Source organism: Pseudorca crassidens, chromosome 1 (genome assembly GCF_039906515.1).
Source record: "Pseudorca crassidens isolate mPseCra1 chromosome 1, mPseCra1.hap1, whole genome shotgun sequence".
In the NCBI taxonomy this organism is placed as follows: Eukaryota; Metazoa; Chordata; class Mammalia; order Artiodactyla; family Delphinidae; genus Pseudorca; species Pseudorca crassidens.
Window position 1 is genome coordinate 67,774,909 of NC_090296.1, and position 18,555 is coordinate 67,793,463.

General features: G+C 31.8%; 1 protein-coding gene across 6 annotated transcripts in view; it reads left to right on the top strand.

Annotated features, from left to right (window-relative positions):
* STRN3 (striatin 3) overlaps positions 1-18,555 on the top strand; it is a 114,415-nt gene that overhangs the window by 76,105 nt on the left and 19,755 nt on the right. For 3 of the 6 annotated variants that reach the window (XM_067738222.1, XM_067738187.1, XM_067738177.1), the window contains exons 6-9: positions 216-345; positions 1,573-1,714; positions 6,946-7,056; positions 15,746-15,883. In XM_067738222.1, the coding sequence (XP_067594323.1) occupies positions 216-345; positions 1,573-1,714; positions 6,946-7,056; positions 15,746-15,883 (521 nt within the window). The remainder of the gene's footprint in view (positions 1-215; positions 346-1,572; positions 1,715-6,945; positions 7,057-15,745; positions 15,884-18,555) is intronic. The other 3 variants (XM_067738201.1, XM_067738194.1, XM_067738212.1) reach the window with 3 other exon arrangements.

Below are 18,555 nucleotides of genomic sequence, written 5' to 3' on the forward strand. Positions count from 1 at the left end.
ACTTAACAACTGCTTTTATTGATAGATACTTTAACTGTAGAACATAAATGATCTTTCAAACATTTTTGTGTAGAATATTTAGATAATACATTATAAGTAAATTTTCATTTGAATCTCTCTACTACCTTCAAGTACTATTTTAAAATAGGAGACAGAAAGAAATATTAGAATTAATCATTGGAATATTTTGGTTCATCATTTTTCCTCTCTTACAGGCCTTCTGGTGATGTTCTTGAGACGTTCAATTTCTTAGAAAATGCTGATGACAGCGACGAAGAAGAGGAAAATGACATGATTGAAGGCATCCCAGAAGGAAAAGACAAACATCGGATAAATAAACACAAAGTAAGAATTCAATTTTCTATTCTTATTAGCTAAAATATATGTAGTCATGTATTTGGAATAGAAAATTTCAAGATGTCTTTCGTTACATTGGGAGTGATTGATCATTTATTATGTCACTTGGAAGTTTTATATAGTCAGTTCTTATTGAATTACCTACACATAGTACAAATTATTTGCTGTATTATAAATGGCAAGAAAGGGTCTGTTTTTATAGGACTAGTCCAGTGATTTGAAACTTTTTTTAAAAAGTTGCATCCTTTCCACTCCTGTCACAATTAAGAATCACTGCTGAAGTCTCTCTCTTCCTGTACAGTAAACAAGTGGTAAATTGTAACTGAAGTGGGGTGGTACTCCCACCCTGGGTGAGGGAGTAAACCAAGAATTGTAAATGTACGTGTCAACACTCATTGTTTGTTAAGGATTAATAAAAATTTGCTTTTGCTCATAACCTAAGAAACAGGTTTATGTATTTTAGTGTTGATGCGGGTTAGCTATAAGAGCAAAAGTAGATTAAATGATCTATGTGTGAATTGTCATAATAGTGTACAGTATTTCAAGTATGTTTTTTAAAAAAAAAAGTGGATGGGTTCTGTTGTGGTTCTTTGGGATTTTACAGTAATATGGGAAAAATGCCAGTGTTTCGCAGAAGCTTCTAGTCTATAAAAGCAGTTTTCAACCTTTCTGCCAAATTTCATGTGTGTAACACACTCATATGTGGAGCATAGGTGAATAGAGATTTTGATCCTTCCCTATTTTTTTGTTCTGGGAAGCAGTACTATAAATACCACAGCTGTTGACTTGCATTAATGTCCTTATTAACTATGCCATATCCTTATATGTTACGGACTGCCTGTGCAGTTCTCAGTGAATGAGGTCAATTCAACACAACATATTAGAATGTAAGTTAGTGCATGGGTCTTTTGGTACCTGTGAATCTATTGTAATTAGAGAAGTTCTTTGTAAGAATCATCATACTTGAAGATTAAGATTTTAACCATTCTTATTACCACATTGCTTGCATCACATTTTATAACAGTGTTCACACAGCACTGTTGACAACCATTTATCTAGGGTATAATTTGGGATTGGTGAACTATGTGGAAAATCTAAAATTTTGTATCTAATCTAAAAATGAGAGTGCAAATGTAAAGATAATTGTGTGAAAACATAAAGGACTCCTTTACAATTTAGCATAAAGGTAATTCTTGGCTTATGTTCCATTTACAGATAGGTAATGAAGGTTTAGCTGCTGACCTAACCGATGATCCTGATACTGAGGAAGCACTGAAAGAATTTGATTTTTTAGTGTCTGCTGAAGACGGTGAAGGAGCTGGAGAAGCACGGAGTTCAGGGGATGGCACAGAATGGGGTAAGGTGATAAAGAAATGGGGGTGGGAAATCATCTAGCCCTTAAAGTTGTATTTTATTAAATATAATATGTGGAATGTAGTATATCTGAACGTATGGTGGCAGTTAAACTGAGAGCAAGGAGAAGAGTGGTATTGAATAATTTCAGAGTATTTTGCACCAATTTATTTAGATTTGGTGACTAAACTTTAATATATGGCTTTTGGTGGATTTTGATTTTTTGAAATTTGTCTTGATTTAAAGTTGAAATATTTAGTCAATTTAGAGATCCAATTCCTTTCTTCTTAGCAGATTTTTTTTTAAAGCATGTATGTAGTTTTAAACATTCCTATGATTTAATTTGGTAATGAACCTGGGTTTCAAGAAGATAACTCTTTTCAGTATTGCTGTATGGTATTATCTGATTTATTGCTAGGAAGTAATAAATCTACTAATCTTGAATTATAGCTCTATATTGAGCAAGATTTATTGAAGTATTAAACTTCATTACATGTAATATTCAGTGTACAAATGCATTAGAGCCTAGCCTTTGGAAGTGATACCTACTGCTAATAATAATCCAGCCATAACTAAAAGGGATAAAACAGTTCTATTTATACAGGGTTTAAAAACCCCATTAGAAAGTAAAATAAAAGTGTACAAAGTATTTTAAGTTAATAGCTGAGGTCCAGTATGTTATTCCTATTAAAAATGTTCATTTAATCATCATTTAATATCAACACGTTACCTGGTAGGGAGAACTCAAATTGTGTTTACAGAGCTTTATTGGAGAAGGTTACTAAGTACCTTAATGCATATTTCACATGAATACCAAAGTTGCTTAGTTACTAGCAAGGGGAATTATCACTAGATTTTTATAAAGTACTTTGGTAATAAGGAAACACACTTGGATTTTTTAAAAATGCCTCACTTATATATTGAAGCTGAATATTGCTAACAGCAGGAGAGACAAGACCTAAGAGATAATGTTTATTGACTATCCTGATACAAATTGAGTACTTAAAAGATCTGAATTTTGTTATCAGCTTTCTCATTGTTTATGATTCTCAAGCATTGTTTTCAGATCTTTACTTGTCTTCTAAGGGGAAAGAGGAGACATACTAATTGAAAGTATTAAAAAATTCCACAATTACTTTCTAGACTTCGAATATACACTTTTGTACTTACTATTTGAAAATAGCTATGTTATAGAAATTTTCCCTTCTTAAGAATTAGCTTTGCTCAAGAGCAAGAATTAACCTTGCTCCAGAAAAATAAAAGTATGTTTTCTTCTAACTTCTCTGTGCAACCCATTCAAAGTTGGAAATACCTTATTTTTTTCCGAAAGTTTCTAAAATACTGTTTATTTTTTTCTGGATTTTAAAATAATTATATAAATATATTTAAATTGTATAAATACATAATTATTTTATAATTGCTGTGTTTTTTAGGAGGTTTAGAACGCACAGATACATGTGAAGAAGAAAACTAAAAATCACCTGTAACACTGCTATATAGAGAGAATCATGGTTAATATTTATATCTTTATTTAACAAGGATTTTGCTGCGTGCTGATATATAAACCACAGTTTCCACTTAATATATTATTCTTCCGCAACATCATTTTCAAAAACTGCATAGTATTCTTGATGGAATATGTTCCACTATTTCTTTAACTCTGCTGTACTGTTGTACATTTAGATTATTTTTATTAAAGAAAAAAACGATCAAAAGCAGTTTTCAAACATCTGTATAGCTAAATCTTGGCACATATCCATTCCTATTTTCTTCACCTAAAATTGCTGGAAGTTTAACTGTCCATCAGAAGAATACATAAAAATTTCAGGAATGTAATTTGTATAAAATGGCATTATTTCTATAATCAAAGTACTATATTATGTGCAGTTGATTGTCCTTCTGTCCAGAGACTTCTGGCTGTAGAGCAGAGTTTCAAGTGAGGACCTAATTAGTGTGAATGACAAGTGTCGATACTTTATTTACTTTTACTGTTAATATTTGAGAGTGACCTGAATCTTCTTGTGTAATTGGAAGTAACCGACAAAGTCTCTTCCTTCCGGACAAGTCTAAAACACCTTTAAAACATTTTAAGTTCTTGAGAAGGAAAGGATTCTGTTAAGAACAAAATGGTTCAAGTAGTTTCTTTCCTTAAGAAATGAAAATTATCAAAGGATCTATGCAGTGATTTTGAATTTATCATTTTTACTCAACAGGTGTCATACTCAGTTTTTTTCAAAACAAAGAGGCTGGATATACAAATACCCCTTTATATTTATTTAATTCATTTACTTAAAATTTGAATTTACTTACAAATGGGAAGGTGATGCTTTTCAGATAAATTACTTGGTAAAGGACACAGTTGTTGTTGTTGTTGTTTTTAAAAGTAAATAGTCTGTCATAATGAAACATCCCAGTATTCACCCACATCGGATAATCTATGTTATTTTTTATTTTGTATACTAGCAGTCTACTCGGGTACCTAATTTTGAATCCTTTTATCCTATGAAACCACTGCTTTTAGAAAGCTTTTAAATCTTTTTCTTCTTCTGTCATCTACATTAGGTACTCTGGGTTTAATTTTAGTAGTTTTTACTTCTTGGCATAATCAGAAATATTGTGAGCATTTCTAATTTCGGTATTTCTCTCATGGAGACTAGGCATTTTAAGGTTGTTTAGTTATTGTCTCCTACACTTTGAAACTGTGGTCTGTAGAATGTATAGGACTACAAAATACCAAATGTTTGTATTTAAATATAATGAATAAAGTACTGAATATTTGCATAAAGTTAGTTACCAATTTATGCTATATTAAGTAGATTTGTATAATTCCTTTGCTTTGGTAGTTAGAATCACCATAACAAAATTTTAGGCCTTTGTGGTTTTGAGTTGTCAAGGGTCATTTTTTTGGTGCATATTTGTGTTTTCTTGTAAACAAGAAAGTTCCCGCAACTGATTCAACCTCATTTCTTGGTATTTTTTTTTCCCCCTAGATTTTTTAAAAACAGAATTAATATGTAGAAGATTATGCTGCTTCTTCCCTTTTGCTCTTAACTATTTCTTATAAGTAATATCAAATCAGCTGTTACCTACCAGGCAAGTTTCAGGATGTTTGTGCACATATGCATTCACCAACCTTTTCTTTGCACTGCCTTAAGTTTACCTTTGTTTTCTAGATTTGAGTTTACCTTGCAAGTAGTATTTGTATTTTTCTTAAGCTTATCCTTTTTTATTCCCTTTGCTTTTTCACTTCACTACACTTTGCTACTCCAGTTAGAGCTATTCACAGATTTATTTTTCTACAAAGGTCTTTTAAAAAACATATTAAACTTTACTGTTTTATCTAACTTCCAGTGTAAAGTATATACCACTTAAATTTTTTGTTGTTGTTTCTATGAGGTTTAACAAAGTTTGCTCAAAATGTGTCCATTTGTCACTTTTAAAAATAAGAATTGTAAGCTTTATTAAGATGAGTACAAGCGATTCTTTAGATCACATTTTTTCTTAGAGTATTTGATAAAGTGACAGAACGGATTCCTGATATAGCATTGTTTTCATGATTAGAGTACATGAAAAGTGGATTTTCTATTTAAATCATTATTACAGCTGTATTACAAACAGTATTACAGTTTGCAGATTTGACAAATAATCGTGTAAATTTCAGGCTTGAACAACCTAGTTTCAGGTAATTCAAGTTAGCAAATTTTTGGATTTAGCTTTTTACATACTGACTACCTAAGATCATAGTACCGTAAGGGAGAAAGTGATGACAATTATAGTAGGAAAAGCTCAAGGTACAGTAAATTGAATTTCTGTGTACCTTTGGCTTGCGGGATCGTGGTTCTTCAACCAGGGATCGAACCCGGGCCCCGGCAGTGAAAGCACCAAATCCTAACCAATGGACTGCCAGGGAATTTCCCTGTGTACCATTTAAATATGAGAATTTTTTATGTTTACTTACATACAACTATCTATAAGGAAAAAAGGCTTTTTGTATGTCCACTGTATAGATGCAATCAGTGAGTCCTAGGGAGTTTATAAGGCTTGTAAGCCAGAATATAATGAGTTAACAAAAATTTCTAAAGTATGTTTTCTCTAAAATCTTCCTCTTATGTCAGTCTTCTTGATTGACTTAGCCTATGTGTTTTGGTATAATTTTTATTTAATAACAGGGTTAAATAAACTCTTAGTTCTTTAACAAAATGTTAAACTTCCTAATAACAGCTTTCAACTTAAACAGTAAGTTTAAAACTTAAAGGATGGAAAAGCCTTTAATGCCTAAAATAATTCGAATAGACATATTTTTATTCTGCTTCTTTTTAATGCTGTTTTTCCTTTAGTTTACTATAGGGTAAATTTATTCTAGGCACAAGTATTTACTTAAAACAAATACGGATTTGTTTATTCAGCTAAAATAGCTAAAGTATCATCCTTAGCAGATTTACAGCAATGTGTGTTTTCACTTCTCCATACTTTTCACTGCTTTTATCTTACCCTAAAAGTATCAACTCTTAAAAAGTTCTTCAGTGGAATTTGAGTTTTGTTTTTTTTGTTTTTTTTTTGCTAATCTTAGTTGTAGACCAATGGAAGAAGGTAATGAGATGTTGAACTGTTTGGGTGGGGTGGGGGCAGAGGTGGGATTCTCTGAATGCTTTGTATGGATTATTCGAAACATTGTAGTTTGGAATATATGTATGTATTATATTGGACTAGAATGCCTCTCCATTAGTACAGTTATTTTGTGCATGCAGAATCAATGTGACAGAAGGTGCATGAATATTTTCATCAATAAAATGGCACTGACCTTTCTAGCTTGCACTTTTATGAGTAGTTCGCATGTAATTCATTCATTTGCTTTTATGATGCTGGCTGAATAATTTTTTATTAACATTTTTATAAAGATGCAGTGATCTATTTTTGTATAACATTAGATTTCTAATGTCAGTCCATTGTAAGAATATCAGTTATTGAAAGAATAATAACCTTCAAATTTGTGATTCATAGAAATGAAGCACCATTTAACTTTTGTTAGTGGTATTAAATGTTTAGAAACTTACTAGATGAGCTTTTAGAGTTTGAGTTGTGAATACCAAAACTGAGACTGCACCTTTAAAGTACTTTGAATATATGCTATTAGTACATTTTTATTATGATTATATAAAGCTATAACAGTTTACTGCCAACAGCTTGCATTGCCAACTGCTGATTTTTTTTCTTTTAATAATATGCTGCATGTAGATAAAGATGACCTCTCCCCAACTACTGAGGTTTGGGATGTAGACCAGGGACTAATAAGTAAACTGAAGGAACAGTACAAGAAGGAACGAAAGGGGAAGAAAGGGGTAAAGAGTAAGTGCAGATTCTATTATAATTTTTGTATACCAATCTTTGAGAAAAAAAAATTCTTCAGTTCTGATTTTTTTGTCTACTTCTTTTTGTTTTATAAAGGGGGCAACTAACTTTAAACTTTGTCTGTTGTATAATTGAAATTTATTTGAATGTAATTTAGGTTGTGTTATTGATCAAGTGGGAAATCATTTTAAATATGTGGATAAGGATGAAGGAAGAATTTCAGGGTTTTTGTCTGTATTTTAAGCTTTAAAAAGTTTACCAAACTGTAAGGAATATTGGCCTTGTGATGAAAAATAATAGAAATCTGTTCAAAAGGAAGAAAGTATAACTTTCTGTATTGTTGATACATAGGGTGTTACTGCTATAACCAGCTCATGTCCAGGTTACATTTCTTAGTTTCAGAATTCCAAAATACAGTGAATAGGAAAGCCCTTTCCATAGTTTGTGCTTTCTGGCCTTAATCCAACTACAAACAACAACAGTAGCAAAAAAAAAGCTCTCCTAGGCAGTATTTTCTTGGCTACTCTGATGGAGTAAGGCCAGAGGAGAGGGTAGTGGTGGCAGTAGGGTTTGTTTGGTCAATCACTGAGTGTCTTTGGGTACCTCAGTGTATTTTTCACTGTTAATATCCTGACCAATGAATGTATTGTAAAAGTATAAATTTAGCTACAGCACATCTCAACGAAGTAATTCATTTCCATTTTGTGAATCAAGCTTAAGAACAGTCGCATGAAAATCATCTTCAGACCTATGAGTATTAAATGGAGAAACTGAAGTTTAGTTTTGGGGAACTTTATTTTGAACTGGCCATTGAATCCTGCCAGTCTAAATTTTTTGACTGTGTGTAGGAGAAAACAGTAGACTTCAATGGCAAAAACCATGTAGGCATTCTTTCATATTCCTTTCTCTGGTGACAAATATATTAATTTATGAAATGGCAGTTGCAGTGGAAAAGGGTGTAAGTTTTCTTCAGTGAAGCAGTTTTTGAATGGTTTAATTTATTGTGGAGGTAAATAAGGAATTTGGGAGATTTTACGTGTTGTGCACTTTTATAACCTTATGCTTATTTATGTTATTGCATGTGAATAAAAAGATAAATTGTTCTCTAAGAAGTTTCATATTTTATGTTGAACTGCTTACCATATTTAAAAATGTTTAATGCTGGGCAGGGACTGTGTTCAGCTCTAACATCACTTACCTATATAATTAATGCATGTTGAGTATAAAAGTACTTTTGCATGATTGGCCATTTTAATATAGACACAATGACATTAGAATTTTAGGGTTTAGATCTTTTTTTTAAGAAATAGTTTATTTGAATATTAGATTACTTATTTTCTGTATGTTATTCATAAACTGACTTACCTGCTGAAGATTTCTTTAGAAAATGCTAGGTAGTATTGCTTTTAATTTAAAATATAGATACTCCATTTTTTCCCTGATAGAATGTGTTTAGATCTATACACATTTTTTTTTCTTTTTAACAAATTGAAGATTTGTGGCAACCCTGTATTGTTTTTTAGCAATAGAGTATTTTAAATTAAAGTATGTACATTTTTTAGAGACATAATTCTGTGCACAGTACAGTGTAGTGTACACATAACTTTTATATGCACCAGGAAACCAGAAAATTCATGTGACTCGCTTTATTGTGATATTTGCTTTATTGCAGTGGTCTGGAACTGAACCCTCAATATATCCAAGATATGCCTGTACCTTTTTGAGGTTTAGAAAGAAGATATAAGTCAACTTAAGGTTTTTTAGTTGTAGGTTTTACATTTTTCTAAAAAATGTTTTTTATTGAAAAAAATACCTGTTTAAGAACTATTAGAAACAGATGAACTGAAACTAAAGTCTAAAATCCCCATAAAATTGTAATTTAATTAATTTTCTTTAGTAGGATCATAATATGCAGTTTTGTTATTTGCCTACTTAGCTAACAGTTCATAGAAAATACCATTTCATGTCAATAAATATTCCACTGTATAACGTTTTCCAATTTCTTTATACCAAGCTACCCTGTTGTCAAGCAGAATATTGCAGAACCTAATATGTGAAATGGGTGAAAGGGAACTACTGTGATTAAATCAGGATCTGGAGACCTCACAGCCATGCCCTGAGGCTCTCATGTCTCAATACGATTTTATTACCAAAATGTGTACTGTGTTATTCAACCAGTCCCCTTTAATTTTGATTTTGTATCTGTTTTCTCAAAAAAAAAAACAAAACTAACTTTATATAGCCATAAAAATAGAACATACTTATGATTCAAACAATACAAGTAGTATGTAGAGACACAAAAAAGTAAAAATTACCTTCAGTCCTACAACTCAGATATTAATATTTGGCATATATTCTTCCAACTTTTTCTAAATGTCTTTATACATAAACCTCCTTTAACAATTTCCAACAAGAATATCATATTGTTTTTAATTCATTTTTTCGTAATTTTCATATTCATCTAAATAAAATGTAATTTTAGTGGTTATATAGCATTGCATTTTGTGAATTTAACCTAGCCTCCATTAGTTAATCCTTCAGATTGTTTCTCATTTTTACTGTTTTTATAAACACCAGTGCTTTTAAATTTACCCATGTATGTAGATATAAAGATGAGGTTTCCAACACTGTCTCAGGAGTGAATAATTAGGAAATAATAAATTATGTTTCTCTTTACACTTCCTTTGTGAATTAGTTAAATAAAAACTTTTTGCTCTTTAATATAGAGTTCACCTTGAAAATGTTGGCTCTGAATCCCTGCCATGGAAATAAATTTTTTTTTAATTGATGGATAATAAACTTAGGTCTTAATCCAGGTAGAACATCATGTTAATGCTAAGATACAATTTTACATGAAAAGATAATTCATGAATTTCCTTAGCATTCTTATTATCTATTTTTGTTGGGTTTTCTTCTGATATTTTTGCAGATGTGGCTTTGTATAAGTTAGAATAATTCATAAACTTTAGCCTTTTTTCTTTATTCCAAAATGTGAATGAATCACACCTGTTGGATCATAGCACTAAGTTTCTACAGAGTTTTTTCCAGCTTCTTAAAGGGAAGAAAATTATTTGCTAACTTTACCATATGAAATCAGATATAATCCAATCTAAATGCCTTTTTTTTTTAATGGGAAAAAAAGTGGTGAGAATGCCAACTGTTTAACTTTGTAAAGACTCAACCATGATTTGACTATTAAAAATGGAAAGACTTCTAAAATCAAGAGGCAGGAAGCTAATGTTTATCTATCTTCCAGTTTGTTCATTCCATTTCACCCTTCATTTTTCCCACCTAAGGCAAAAGAAAATAAAAGTGACATCCTTGCCTTGGACTGTAGATACAATTCAGTATTAATTTTCTTTTTCTTTTTCTTACTTTTTCTATTAGTATTTCTAAGAGTCAACACCGTGAAACTAAAGAGACTTGATACAGTTATTTTGGTCTTAAGCTTCAGAAGGGTTAAGCTTCCTTTTCCTTGTAACTTTTTATTTTGACATAACTTCAGACTTAAGGAAAAGTTGCAAGAATAGGGTAAAGAATTCCATGCACTTTCACAGTTTCTTTAAATGTTAACATTTTACTACATTTGCTTTATCCCTTCTCTCTTTAAATATGTACCTTTATTATTTTGAACAGTTCAGAAACTGAGTAAGTAGTAGACATGTTGCTCCTTAGATACCTTAGCGCATGTTACTTGAGCACAAACACATTCTCCTATATGACCACAGTACAATGAGGAAAATCAGGGAATTAAGTGATATAATACTGTTATCTAATCTAAAACTCTGTTTTCTGTAATCTTTAAATAATTTCTAAGCTTTCTGTAATTGGGAAAGGGAGTGAGGGGGGGTTCGGAATTAATCTTTTGTCAAAATCTTGGTTTGATAGGATTTTTCTAGCTTTCTATGGTCTCCTTTTTTGCAGTATTTTATGTTTCAGTAAAAACATGTAAATCAATAACAAAAATCACACTGTGTATAGCAACTGAAGTAAGGGTAAAGCATCTGAAATTTAGAACCTTTATTTAGAATATGAAGGAGGAGGGTAAAAATCTTTTAAGACTTTGGTATTTGTTTTGGTTTTTCAACATGGAAAGTTTAAATTGTGGATTGTAATATGTTTTCCTTTAATAGATAGTCTTATTCTTGCTTATTGTTATTCCTATGCTGTTTTATACTTATAAAATTGAGGCTTATAAAGAAGATCAGATTATTTCATGTCCTTTCTTCAAAAGATTTGTGTTTCAAAGATTCACATATAAATGAGCATCCCTGGATCATTTTCTAGTTTTCCTTTTTTAAAAAAAGTTTCATATTAGTATTTGTCATTTGCTATTCCAGATTCAGGATGACAGACTGTCAAGAGGGAATATAATATTTTTGTAAATTGTGACTTAAGTCCAATCATCTATATATTAGGCATTTTAGAACATTTAAGGTGAAATTATTATTTTGTAGCAATAACTTTCAGTAAGCCTATAAAAGCACCTTGGCACATACTATAAAATGACTGTGATGATTAACCTGCTTCTGTTTTGGAGAGAGTCCATAAAACTGTTCACTATTCTCTTGCATCAAATCAAAGACGAACAGTTGTTTCATAGTTAAGGGATATTATTTTCAGCTAAGAAACGCAGTTGTTTTATATTTCTGGCTTCAATTTCACACTTCTAAAACAGACCACTCTTCAACTCAGGTTTCTTTCTCTTTTTTTTCTCCCCCAAGAAAATAATTCAGGTATTTTCACAAGGGGGAGAAAGTATTTTGATGCTCTTTCAGTGAGGACACATTTTTAAACTGCAGAATCACTTTGCAGCTAAACTATTTTTTCCTTAATATTATGATGTCCTTTTTTTTAAGATGACATTTGTCATGTCAAAGCTTTCTTTTAATTAAGATGATAGAAAATACAACAGATCAAGCAAACATGACATAACTAAATCTTATTCTAAAATAAACTTATCTTCTCCAGATTGCCTGCTAAACATTTGGTTTCACTTCAGAATATAAGGCTGATTAACAAAGGGAGAACAGTAGATTGAGAAAGGGAAAACAGTAGATTCAGTTAAAAAAAAAAAAATTACTGTTTTACTTAATAGAGTCATGGAAAGATAGATTTCATGTCATGAGTGTGTATGTTTGTGAGTGAATTTAAAAACACTAACACACACACAAAAAAAATAAAAACAAAAACACTAACAGCAGTTGTCAGTCCATAGTTTGGCTTACACATGGCATACTGTTTTTCGTTTTCCTAGAATCTGTTTAGATGATTGTGCTTTTTTTTTTTTTGATTGTGCATTTGTATAGACTTGATGGTCGTGGTTAAGAGATAGATGGGTTGTTTTATTATTCATAGTGGTGAAAGGACAGTTTTTCTTGGTGTTACAATTAGAAAGAGTATTTCTTCTATAGATTAGAGTAATAATTGAGAATCAACTTTTGTTTAATACCTAATGAGTCTTCAATTATGCCGTTGAATATTTTTATAATATTATGTATAACATTCTATTACACTAATATGATTACAATTTTCTCATTATTGCTAATCAGACTTCAAATTTTTTATTTGAAATTGCATTTCATTACAATTACTGTATTTAGAATACAGGATAGATTTAGAAAGAGAATGAAAGAGCATTAAATGTAGTTAGTTGAAAGATGTTCTACAAAGTAGGTGCTAGATAGGACTGTTACATCTGGTTAAGAAATCTGCTTTCATCTTTTAGCAGTTTTTGAGAAACTAGAATTAAAGCAGGGACATTCCTATCTTTCCTAAACTTGCCACTGTGCCAAACAGAAACTAATGTTTGGCTATAGTATGCAAGCCAAAAAAAGTAATAATTACATAATTTGGGATCCTCAGTTTAAACATTAATTAACTTTCATGTTGTCTCCTGCTTTCCTTTTCTTCCATATTTCCCAGTCCATGTGTTCAGGAAGATATGACTTACCTGTAATGATAAAACTTTTTCTTGTCTTTATTATATTTAGCTATCATATGATGAAATTATTTATAAGTAATATCTAATAAAGTCAAATTTATGGTATACATAAGTATGATAAGAGTGAGCAGAGAAAGATCAACAAAGGCTCACAGAGGAGATGGAAGTATGTGCAGGAAGTATTCTCACCTTTCTAAGGGATAGGTAAGGACAGATATGACAAAATATGGTAGAAAGAACCTTGGTGAATATTGATACTATAGGGAAACTGCTCTGATTTGAAAATTAGGGAGATTTGTATTGTGGAGCACTGAAAGATGAGATTGGTTAGGAAAATAGGATCAGCGCATATGAAGCACATAATAGGGTTAAGTACAAGATTTTAGTTAGCTTTGATTCAAAGAGTGTTGAAGTGCTGTTTGTGGTTTCAGAGTAAGGAATGATATGATAAATGTGATAATTTTGGAAAACTAATCTAGCTGTAGTATTCAAATTTGATTAAAGACAAATGGAGCTGGAAGAGAGGAAAACCAATTAGGAACCTTCTGCAGTAATTCATAAGAATGCAAGCTTTGACTAGAATAAAGTCAATAGCAAGAAAGAGATTAATCTGAAGAATATTTTTTTATAATATGTTTTATTTATTTTTAATTTTTTAAATTTACTTTTGGCTGCATTGGGTCTTCGTTGCTGTGCGCGGGCTTTCTCTAGTTGCGGCGAGCAGGGGCTACTCTTTGTTGCAGTGCACGGGCTTCTCGTTGCGGTGGCTTCTCTTGCTGCGGAGCACAGGCTCTAGGCACACAGGCTCAGTAGTTGTGGCTCACGGGTCCTAGAGTGCACGGGCTTTAGTAGTTGCGACGCGTGGGCTCAGTAGTTGTGGCTTGCGGGCTCTAGGGTGCGCAGGCTTCAGTAGTTGTGACGTGCAGGCTTAGTTGCTCTGCAGCATGTGGGATCTTCCTAGACCAGGGATCGAACCTGTGTCCCCTGCATCGGCAGGCGGATTCTTAACCACTGTGCCACCAGGGAAGTCCCTGAAGAATAGTTTAAAGGAGGATTCTATTTAAAAACAGATCTCCCCCCCTCCTCATTTATAAGTTGAAAAGGAATTCTTAATGTGTGGGTGCAGGGCTTCCCTGCACTATGGAGCCCGCGAGCCACAATTACTGAGCCCACGTGCCACAACTGCTGAAGCCCACTTGCCTAGAGCCCATGCTCCGCATCAAGAGAAGCCACCACAATGAGAAGCTCGCACACTGCAACAAAGAGTAGCCCCTGCTCGCCGCAACTAGAGAAAGCCCACGAGCGGCAATGAAGACCCAACACAGCCAAAAATATAAATTAAAAAAAAAGAAAGAAAGAATAAAGATGTGGTTGCAGAATTTTAAGAACAGAAATCAAGTCAATGATGTTGGTACTCATAAGTGGGAAAGTTATAAAGGAGAGCTATTTTGTGAGAAAGGATAACATTCATCTTCTTTCATGTTGAATTTCACTGATGGTTAGATATCCAGTTGGCAGTTTTTCATTTATTAGAGAATTTGTTTACAGTCACTTCATTGTTGGGGAAAATCCTCAGATAATAACTGAGTTTTCTCCATTATAATTACTTTAGGAAATTCAGACTACTTGACATTTTGCGTACAGTAGAGTTGCTCAAGCGTTTCTAAGAAGCTAGGGATTACTGTGAAATAGAGTTAATAAATGTATAAGATTCCACCTATTTCCATTAAGCCTTATAATCTCACTATCTGGCATTCTGTTAGGGATACATAAATGAATGATAGTTCCTATAGAATTACTAATATTCTCATAGCCATAGTGAAATTTAATAATTATGTAGTCTAGTCCATTAATGTTGACATTAGTAAATAAGGTCATAAAGTGTGGCCTTGGATTTGCCTATTTTAATTGTTTTCACTTTATATTGACTATAAAGCATTTTCTTTTGTCTTTTCAAATTATTTTTTATGACATTCTTAAAACTATTTTCTTTCAAAATACATAAGAGAAATGATTCTCCTGTCATTTCTGAATTTCACAGTTTTAAAGAGATCCCACAGTACTGTAGATGCTACTGAGTTTTGCATATTTGGGCCTGAATTATCCATGCAACAGCTGAAATTCTCTCCTTAAACTTATGGCCTATGACAATGCTGACTTTTTATACTATGATGAGAAACTAAGAGAGCTCATGGGTAAATCAGGTTTTTCAAATTTGGGAAAAGTGAAAAAACATTTTGAGGAAAATTGGAGTTGATTTGTTAATGACATATTTGTGTGAATATGGCAGGAAAATATCCACATAAACACAGGGAAAGTTAATTGTTTGTTGCACCCTCATAAAAATCATTTGTACTAATTTCTTTGTTAATGTTTTAAAATAATGGATTATGTTGGAAAAACTCATGTTTTATTCTTTACACTGTTAAATGGTAACTAAAACACCAAAATTTTTTGTTTTAATGGTACCTTCTGTGTCTGTGAGCTTAGAACTTTGGTTGTGTGACAGAAGACTCAATTTTATGTATATATGTATCTCCACAGAAATAGTGAATATCTTAAATATTTAAATTATTCGGGGGGGTTGGTATGGAAAATTGAAGACATCTTTGATTATTGGAGATTTTTATAACTGGAACTTCTTAAAAATAGCCTATTTTATTAGTAAGTAGGTTTTTAAGGCTGCTAGCAAGTCAAGCGGTAGCTGTTACATGAACCTCTGCTGCTGACATTAATTTACAGGGGTCAACAGGACAAAATTCTACGACATGATAGCTGATCTGGGAGATGATGAGCTGCCCCTCATCCCTTCAGGATTCATAAATCAGTCTAGGTCAGCCTCTACTAGAACTGATCATGAAGGTGCAAGAGCAGAGGAAGGTACAAAATTTAGCTGTCATGTTTATTTACATTGCAGAAGACATTAATTCCAAATCACATCTCCTTAATATTATAAACTTGCTGCTGTTTTAAAATGATCAGTTTGTATGATCTTCAGAGAAGGTGTTGGGCAAGCTCTTGGTGTAATTGTCCTAAGGGATTTTGAAATTTTTGGCTTCTGTGTCTTTATAATTTTTTTGTTTGTTTTTGGTGTTAGGTGGAGTTGTTTCATATATCATTTCAAAGTACCTTTCTGAACTGTGACTTTAGCTTACAGTTCTAGTAGCAGAGAAATAGTAGACTTGAAATAGTACATATGGAAAAGAACTATTTAGTCATTTTGTCATATTGCTTACATTTAGTAACTAATAATAACTGTCACTGATTAGGAGACAACTAAGTGCCAGAGATTGTGCTTGGAACTTTACATGTATTATTTCTCTCTCTATATATAAAAAACAGTTGCCTGATATAATCATTTTAGAATAAGGCAACATCATTATTCTTTAACCTGGTGCTAGGTATATACTACTTGTAATGAATTTTCTAAAATTTGCCTAAATTAGAAATGTACAGAAAAAGAAAATACTATTTAGGCATTTTTTTCCATAATTGATTTTAGCTGAAGGTATGTAGATGTACTTGAGTAATTGATAAATCTAGGTCTAGATCATTATAATTGTAAGTAATGAGACTGAATTCTTACCAAAGGTTTATTGTGATATATAATACATATATATAAAGGATAGTCCATTATCTAATAATTTGGCATATAGATTGAATTTCACTGATATTTCTGCTTTTGCTCTGTAAGGTAATTTGATAGCCCAGTCAAAAAATTTTGAATACATCTTATGCTCTTCTAAGGGTTCTCTACTAGTACATTTTCCTTAAAATTAAATAATTTTGCATTTTCCTTTACAGTCAATCATCTCTGCATGCATTTACCACTCATCATAATCTAGGGATATTTGAGGAAGGATAAAGAAAATCACTAAAATAATAAAACCAAAACAAAACATATTAAAGCATGAAAAGCAACAGGAAAAGTAAAAATCTATTGATTTTTTCCTAGATCTCTTTCCCACTGTTAAGCTATTTTCCTGTTTTACTTTAGGAAGTATTTTCTAAAATGCATATACCAGCTCCATTATTCTTCATTTTATGCATTTAGTAATGGTTTACCAAACAGTGCATAGGAAAACTTGCTAAAATTTTTGTAGTTAACACTGTACATAAACTGCAGATTTTACAGCTTAAGGCAAGGCCGGATTAGCAGGAATTAGGGACCCTTTTAAATGTTTCAAACCAATGACCTATAGAAAAAAACAGTCAAGACTCATGCTACACAAAAACCAATTTAGAACTTGTATGTATGTTTGTGTCTAATTGTGCTTTTTAAAGAAAAAAAAGTAACTCAGTGATCTGACTATTAATAGTGGAAGGTCTAGGGGGTGGGAAGATAAGCATAACATTATTACACTTTTTAAAGGGTAAATATTATTAGAATTTGTTACTAAAAAAGATTCAAGTTCAGCTTTGACTTAGAGCTAAGAAGGGAACATTAGAGTTCATAATCTCTTATTTTCTGTGGCCATCTCCAACTTTATGCATTCCTGTTGAAGGCCATGTCATACCTCATTGTATAAAGAAAAAATATCTGTTTTCAAGGAGAGAAACTTATACACATTACAACATTTCAGACAATTTTTAGTTAAGACTTAAGGTATACCATGTTGCCACTGGCATGGATGGAATCAGTTACTGAGCTGTGTTCTTTAGATTTGATAAAATTGAAGGAGATAGGAAGAGTTTGATATGTGAGCTACAGGTTTCCTTGGTCATTAGTGTCCATAAAAAAGGAGGATTAATTTAAAAAGTACACAAAGGACCTTGTTGTAAGACCTCGTTTTGTAGACCCTAAGATTTCCGTAAAGGGAAATGCTAATATGATAATAGTTTTCTTAAATTGCTTGATGAAATCTTTTAGGCTATCTAATAAAAGGTATCATAATTTATATCATTAAAAACTGTTCCTTTTAATAATTTTTCTTTGAATTGCTAATAACATTTTTATGCTTATGTAATCATGTGCTATAGGTAATTATGTTAACATTAATAAAATGAATTTATAGAATAGAAATTAATTCCCTCTGCAAACAGACAAGGGCAGATAAATTGAGTATTTATTATGATTGCTATATGCCACAGTAATGGGTGATTGTGGAAAGGAGAAATACAGCTTAAAAGATTTGTTTCACCGAGATGTATATGTAGTAAATGCTGAGTGAGCAGGATAGCTTGCTATATATAAATGGATATATGTGTATAGAGATAGAGAACTGTAGTTATGTGATTAATTAGAAATTGGTATACTTTTTATTTAATACAATTAATCTAAAACTCTAATAAAACTAGCTAATATTGCTTAGACACTTCCCTTCACATGCTCTTAAATTGGCCAGTAACTGTTAAGAAATATCTCTGCAAAAAGAATATGTAATAATGCAGAATAATTAGTTACCATGTTAAAGTTACCAATACTTTATTGGGCATTTATCAAAAGTTCTGTTATTGAGTGTTTGTATAATTGTGAGTGGGAGGAATTGTGGCATTTTGTTCTAACTTGTCTTAGAAACAAATTCTGAGCTTAAAAGAAAAACATGTCCTTG